The 7112-nt window shown below is 48.0% G+C and overlaps 3 protein-coding genes across 3 annotated transcripts; all 3 read right to left on the bottom strand.

Annotated features, from left to right (window-relative positions):
* Positions 1–607: 607 nt before the first annotated feature.
* Positions 608–1214, bottom strand: DFJ58DRAFT_728680 (uncharacterized protein; the record flags this gene model as incomplete). The annotated part of the gene is made up of 3 exons (XM_041385628.1): positions 608–846; positions 906–1056; positions 1122–1214. 3 exons carry the CDS (start codon positions 1212–1214, stop codon positions 608–610), a joined length of 483 nt encoding a protein of 160 aa, XP_041243266.1.
* A 417-nt stretch (positions 1215–1631) lies between these two features.
* On the bottom strand, positions 1632–2469 carry DFJ58DRAFT_716626 (uncharacterized protein; the record flags this gene model as incomplete). The annotated part of the gene is made up of 4 exons (XM_041384242.1): positions 1632–1649; positions 1698–2030; positions 2053–2309; positions 2412–2469. The coding sequence occupies 4 exons, from the start codon at positions 2467–2469 to the stop codon at positions 1632–1634; spliced, it is 666 nt and encodes a 221-aa protein (XP_041243265.1).
* A 225-nt stretch (positions 2470–2694) lies between these two features.
* On the bottom strand, positions 2695–6872 carry DFJ58DRAFT_791651 (phospholipid methyltransferase-domain-containing protein). Its single transcript, XM_041390316.1, has 18 exons — positions 6616–6872; positions 6219–6565; positions 6095–6159; positions 5961–6041; positions 5748–5914; positions 5585–5698; positions 5196–5537; positions 4856–5143; positions 4712–4800; positions 4605–4665; positions 4478–4544; positions 4287–4422; positions 4009–4237; positions 3878–3953; positions 3663–3825; positions 3418–3612; positions 3295–3358; positions 2695–3240 (listed from the first exon to the last, which is right to left on the bottom strand). Exons 1-18 carry the CDS (start codon positions 6773–6775, stop codon positions 2924–2926), a joined length of 2961 nt encoding a protein of 986 aa, XP_041243264.1. The 5' UTR covers positions 6776–6872; the 3' UTR covers positions 2695–2923.
* Positions 6873–7112: the final 240 nt, after the last annotated feature.

Here is a 7112-nt window from a genome sequence, read left to right as displayed (position 1 = left end):
ATTCGTCGAGGGGCTAGCAGCTCCTGCAGCGTCCACCCCCGTACCCGCCAGTCATCGTTATCACAGTCCTCCACTGACGCGGATTACGCTAACTATAAATATGCAATGCATACATGGCCGTTGCGATATTGCCGAGACCATTAATGTTAATCTCAGCGCTATTGCTCTTATCCATGCAGCAGGTGTCGATCTAGCTGATGGAGCTCCCTGTATCCTTTGGACGCAGTGCAAAATCGGGATAGTTTGTCCCACTTCTCACGTTCAAGGGGTGACTAGCAAATAGAAGTCGAGTTCGGGTGTGCATTCCTGTGAAGTATACATCGTCTGGAATATCAGCATGTAATTCCTTGACCGTAGGCTGCGCGTAGCCATAACTGGATGCTGCATGCGAAGCCGTCAGATTGTCTCGAGAATCAGCGACGTAGGAAGCCAACTCTCCCGAGCATCATTTCTGGTGTACCGACCATCCCCCGCGCCAAATACCTAACTTTTGCATATAGCACCAGAGTTAGCTCCCATCTCCCTCATGACAGTCATTTCCCAATTGTCGTCAGACTTATCAGTGCGGCGAAACTGGCACGTCCCGAAGTCGATGAGGACCACTCGTTTAGGGTGTTGTCTGGAGTATATCGTCACGGATGATACCGAAAGACGCGAGGGTGCTCACAGCCTTTACGAGCTCCTGGTTCGCTGAGATAGGGACTGATTGGGGGTCTTGAATGGTTGCGAGGTTCTCGCCTGGGATACGTTCCATGAAAAGCACCCCGGGAGACATGGCGCGACTATCACCGTGGCATGAAACAACAATAACCCGACCCAAACCATGGAGCCGGGTGATAATGAAACCTTAAAGGTGTCCAAGGCGCTTGCAGCTTTCGACTTCATCTCTAAATGAGATTTCATACTTGCGGTTTCCTTCCCACAATGAGCCGTCAAAGATATCTTCCTCCCATGGAGGATTCCTATAGTTATCGCCTGGTGCAAGTGCACAGCGGTCAGGTGCGGCTTATTCGTCGACAGTGCACCAGGGGATGGGACATCGTCTTGGGAATGGGTCTGCGAGCTCGTAGTTAAAACGAGGATAGTGTGTTTTTAGCCATCCGAGAACCGGGAAGACCCACCGGGACATCCCGATTCCGACGAGCAAGATCCGGCATCCCACGAAAGGGGTACCTTATGGATGAGAGCAGTGCGCATGAACGAGGATCTGTCATCGTTGTAAACATTTGGAGATGACCTTCTCGTGCTTCCACCATACGTCTAGGCGCTTTCTGAAGCTTCATCTCCCTTGATGCTCACTAGTGGCTAATGATGTCAGGCAGTTATCGGCAAGTCGAGGAGGTGACAAAAACCAAGCAAGGCAATATGTAACATTCTCAACATCTACAAGTTAGTCAAAGGTCGACAAATAAAAGATGTGAAGCATGCAGTAAACCGTAGGGGTCATGATCAGATGATCGACAACCGGGCTGAATTTCGTGCATAACTTGTCCGTCCCCATATTAGTAACTCGCAGCGTCCGTAGCAAAGAAGCGATACGGCGAGCAGTTGTTAAGGGTTGCGCAAGGCATGGGCCTGTAGTATGGTGGCCGACAAATGCTCATCATCACTCATGTAAGGGAGTAATTCCACTATTCATTCAGTAGTTTCTATCGAACGAGTTAACAGCCAGGACCAAACAATAAAACAGGACTCACCAAACGCGCGAAAAGTCGTACATCGGTTTGCGTCTCGTAGTGATCTCTATAACCTTCATTCACCTTCAACACCTCGAAATCTCCGACGACAGGATTCCAATGAAATATCCTCTTCACACCAAACCACCAACACCAGTGTATGCATCGCCAACAAGGTTTTGCGGCACCCAAGCCATTTTTGATGACGCGCGCAACGTAGATATCTGCACCGTTTACCTTTGAGTCCCTGCGGCGTGCATTCCACCCTCTCGGTGGCTCTACAAACAGCATGTCGCAAGGCGGAGACAATTCAGCATCAATCGCGCAACAAGAGTCAGAGCTCCGAAGGGAAGACTGTGATTTAGTCTCATAAAACGCGCCGCCGTGTGGGTGAGTTACGTCCAGCTTGTTGTGTGGGACGTGTTTCAAACCGCGGCCTTCTTTTGGCTGCAGCGGTACGTCGCAGCGAGAGTTGAACTTGCTGCTTAAATGAAGGAGACATGCCAGTCAAGCTGAAGATGGCATGCATTTCCGCGTGCATGGAAGTGGGCTTGCGATGACCGTGCTTCAAAATGTCATTTCCGTCATAGTGCGTGCGATGATGATTATAACCCGTTGATATGACTTTGCCTCCTTTACGAGTACTGCGCCAAGATGGTACGTCATGGATGACTGTTGAAAACATCGATCAATGTATCTTCGATAAAACTGGTGAATTAGTTGGAGTTGATGAACTCACCTTGCTGGCAGCAATAGCGCACTGAGAGAGATAATAATCCGTCTTTCTTGCCATGACAATACAAGCGAGTAAAGATAATGGTGTTTCTGACAGTATTGGTAGACTGGCTGATCAGAAGCGAGTTGGTGAAGACAAGGTGAAGGCAGCTATCATGATCAGTGACATGTCCCTAACTCCCACGTTGCAGCGATCAACGGTAAAATGATTTTTATTGGCTACTGATGTAACTCAGGCACCAAGCTCAGGTTCATTGAGCAGACAAAAGGCATGCCTGGCCAACAATTATGAGGGTGGATGGAGATGTCATAGGTGCATAAGTAGGTCAAATGCACGCTGAACTTTTCCGACCACTGGATTGACGGTACGCCTGTAAGTTCCCCAAATCAACCCCAAATTTGCCATTACGATGATCATAAACTGCGGGTCATCACGTAACGAAAAACATCCCGGTGGATATGTAATCAAAATGTACTGAGTAAGAGAGAAAGTGAAAATGATGAATCAAGGGCTACACAACCAGCAATTGCTTTGAGACCAATATCCGATTGGCAAGCGCAGTCAGATTAGCATCAGCCATAACCACATCTGGCGCGTATTCGACTCCGAATGCCTGCTTAATGACATAGCATATACGTTTGGCCTGCTGTTCAGACCAGAAGCTGAAATCGTCCATGTCACGAGCAACGGCAGAGTCTGTATCGGTGGGTTCTTGGGTACCCCCGCAAGATAGGGGAATCAGGTCGGGATCAGAGTCCAGGCAGAGAGGCACAATGTGAGCCAGGCATTCCCGAATGGAGGTGAGATCGAGCGCCGCAGGTTTACTCACTGCAAAACGATGTTTTCAGATACAATATGCTTGGCCGAACACCGGACACATACCATACACCTCGCACGGTCCATCAAGACTTAATACATTGTACTTGCCATCGTGATGGTAACGGACCTTTGTTCAATATAAGTTGATATGGCACAATGACAATGCAGGCCGTGACTCAGACTCACCTCGTATTGACCAGTGGTCCATGGAAGCGTGGAACCTTCAAATGAGACGACACCAAGCTCTGGCTCTTTTCCCAAAGTGGTAATGCGACTGGTTTCATCAACAGGCGCATCCTGATCCCATTCTTCGCCATGAACTGGAACCCACAACCCGATAGATGATATCTTCGTCACCAACGTAGACTTGTTGGCACCGACCTACCAGAATCCGTTGAGCGATCTTGTAATAGAAGACAAAAATCACACACTTTGTATATTCCGATCCAGTCACGACGGGAGTGCCGGGCAGGAGCTTGCCAATTGACTTTGATAGGCTCGCCGATATGGAAACGCTTGTCGCCAGATTGACTAGGGACAATCGAGATCTTGTACTTTGTTGTGTCATACGATGATAAGTCACGGGCGACGCGACTGAAACCACAGAATGTTATAAGACAGTCAATATTGAGAACTTTATACTGACGTGATAACCAGTCTTTCCCGTGATTGTTGGAGAAGAACCTTGGTCTCCTGCATCACCTCCGATATCTTGGGTTTCGCTGTAACGGAATCATAAATGCCGCGTAGCACCACGCCTAATCACTTCGCACTTACATCTCGCAAGGAACTCTTCTACCACATCAGCAGTTTCTTCAAAAACCTTGTCGAAAGTGCCTTTGACTTCTTTTGCAACTCTCCTGATCTCAGGTGCATGTCGACCCGCACGTGATTCTAAAAGGCGAGCATTCTTGCTAGCAACGTTTTTGATAACTTTGACAAAACCGGCATCCTTGCGAAGACTATCGCCGTATAATTTCCGCATGTGGGGGCTGTCGCGATGCGACTGCAAGTCAGCTTTGTTGTGGAGCGTTGATATTTCGATCGATGCTTACTTTTCGACAGGTCTGGAGGAACCACCAGTGAGACACAAACCTGATGACCGCAAGCATGCCAACAAGTTTGCTGCCACTGATTAAAGCAAGTCCCAGAAAGGAGGCACCACTCATAAGTTCGGGGTTATTAAGGTACCTGGGAAGAATGCAATGAGTAGATGTTGGATATGAGGCATTTCGTCCAGTCATACCTGAAGATACCAGTGTACTCCAGATGCGCTGGGAAATCATCCATGAAAAAGTCACCGTAAAACCAACCTTGCATTCAGAATTGCCTTTAGTAAATAAAATAAATAAAAGCGGTGACGGTAGACATACCGAAAACACCCAATACTTCGAATGACTCCATAGCTGCCCACACGTGGAGTGCGATTAAGAGCTAAAATAATCTGAGCGCGTGAAAGAGAATAAGCAAAAATACGAACTGCTCCTAGCGTATGACAGAGAAGGGCATCACCCTCAAACCAGGCAACGGGCGCTGTGTATGATTTCCACGCCAAACTCGTCAGTGAAGCTAGCACGCAATTTTCCGATCAGCAGCTTGCTACGCATAAACCTCGGGTACACACTATATGTCATGCACAAGCTAATATTGTACAAAGCCTTCCAGTTGGTAAATGCTTCCTGTACTGCGCCATCACCATGATCACGAGACGGATAATGATAGTGCTTTAAGAAGTGCCGGACGAGGTATTTCGATTTGCTCTGGGCACGAAGGAGAAGCCCAAGACCAACGTTGTGGAACATACACCAAGCACAAGCGTGTGCGAAGTGTAACGCAAGTGTCGCATGATACGACAGTACAGGCAGAGACGATCCTAACACGACATAGACCAACAGAAGCGCAAGCATGGCATCTGAGGAACTGAAAGGGGGTTAGAATAACTATTCACCCACCAAGGGGCGTACTTGCCGGAGGTAAATCGATGTTGTGGAGAATGACCACGTCTCGTCTGAAATACTTGTGATGCAGATCATGTTGAGAGATAGCACTCTCCAAAAGTATGGGTTGCGTGGGGCGGTAAGATCTGAGGGTGCCCGAAGCCTTCCCTTCGCATTCCGTCTCAGTTTCGGTATCCGTGGCACTCTCGCCTTCAGTGGCAGCGGGTGTGGACAACTGATCTGCATTGTCCTCGACGGATGATATGAATTGGGAGGAACGGTTCACTTTCTGAATCTTCTTGGTTTCGGACACAGAAATAGGCTTACGCAGCGCGATAGGCTTGCGTTCTCCATACATCCGTTTGATATCTACCGCATATCAGGAAACTGTAGGTTGTAGGTCGGAGATTACTTACGAGGGTTTTCGAACAAAACCAGGAATGCGAATTGAGCTGCATGAGCTGCCAGGCTGACATAAAGGACAGCATAGCTTCCGATTATCAGGGAAAGACCGTAGTATCCAGCATAACCTGACTCATTGATTTACAATCGTTAACAAGAGGAGGCAGCACAACTTACCGACGGAGTACATTGGATGAGGAGCCAGCTCGAAGACACCATCAAATACAAGTGCACCGCGCTGGAAAAATACATCACCCCAGTACCAACCATAATCCTTGACAACATTGTGTGCCTCGGTTTTTACCCAAAGGTTGAATACGACCAACGCAACACCACCGATCCATCTACGCATGAATAAGTGAGATATCACGTGTTTTGAGGAGAAATTACCTCATGGCATGGACGGGAAAAGAAAGTCCTTCGGGCACTCTGAAACAAGTAAAGGCAAACATGCAGTACGCCAAGAAGTCACTGATATGCAATCATGTTAGTTACCGAACGCTAATGCACTTGATAGAGCTGACTTCAGAAGAATCATGTCTACAAGCTGTCTAAACAACAACCATGTGTTGTATTCCAAAGGAAGTTCCTGATCGGTCAAAATGCACTCGTGAGCGATGCATTAGCTGGCGTCAGTAGGCTGCTCACATCGAATGAATAGTCCTTTCCCATTTTCCCTTGTAACTGAGCACGAATCCAGTTTCTAGCAGCCGGGTTACGCTTCTCATCGAGCCATCCGAGGCGTTGTATTTCGCGAATCATCCACTTTCTTTTGCTCTGTTTAGTGAGGACCCATCCCAACCCAGCATCATAGGCTGCCCTCCAGAATGCAAAATAAAACAGAAAGAAAATTTTGGCCGTCGGACGTGGTAATATGTAGAACAGAACAAGCTGTAATCCAAGCAATGAAAGATTGAGGATGTCCAGATGACTCTTTGGGTAACGCGGATGGAAAAGCCCGGTTAGTACATCGTGCGTAGTTGGAACCCTAAAGACTGTTATATCTGTCAAATCCAATTCTGAAAGCTTGTTCACTACCGCCTACCTTCGCCGTCCGGCGTCTGGCCCCAAACCACCTCCTCGTGTGCCTGTCGACGCATCTTCTCTGACTGGCCACATTCATCTTTAAATTCGGCTCCTGAATCTCCCGATCCATCGTCGGCAGCCTTTCGTTGGCGGAGTCCTTGGGGACTCGAGAGGACCATCTCGAAATTCAACCAGACGACAAAAACCTAGAATGAAACTGAGATAGTCTCTCGTACGCAGCGCGCAGACCAATGGATGAAAGTCGTTTAAAGCACGCGACCATTTACATACTACTTATTTTTCGAATTTATGTAATTTTTTTCTTTAGCGAGTTTCCGTGAGCAACCCATAAGCGGCTGAATTTTCTTTTTTCTTCTCCTTGTCGCCGCTTCAACGTTGCACCTACTCTCGCGACGTGTCCTCCGCTGGTCTGCGCACCGAGTTCCGAGCCTTTCATGCTCCACTAAACTTGAGATCTCCAGCAAACTATCCGTTTCCAGCTCAATCGACAAACTT

This window comes from Suillus subalutaceus, assembly GCF_016647625.1.
Source record: "Suillus subalutaceus strain FC151 chromosome Unknown DFJ58scaffold_62, whole genome shotgun sequence".
In the NCBI taxonomy this organism is placed as follows: domain Eukaryota; kingdom Fungi; phylum Basidiomycota; class Agaricomycetes; order Boletales; family Suillaceae; genus Suillus; species Suillus subalutaceus.
This window is presented reverse-complemented; position numbering and strand designations above follow the sequence as displayed.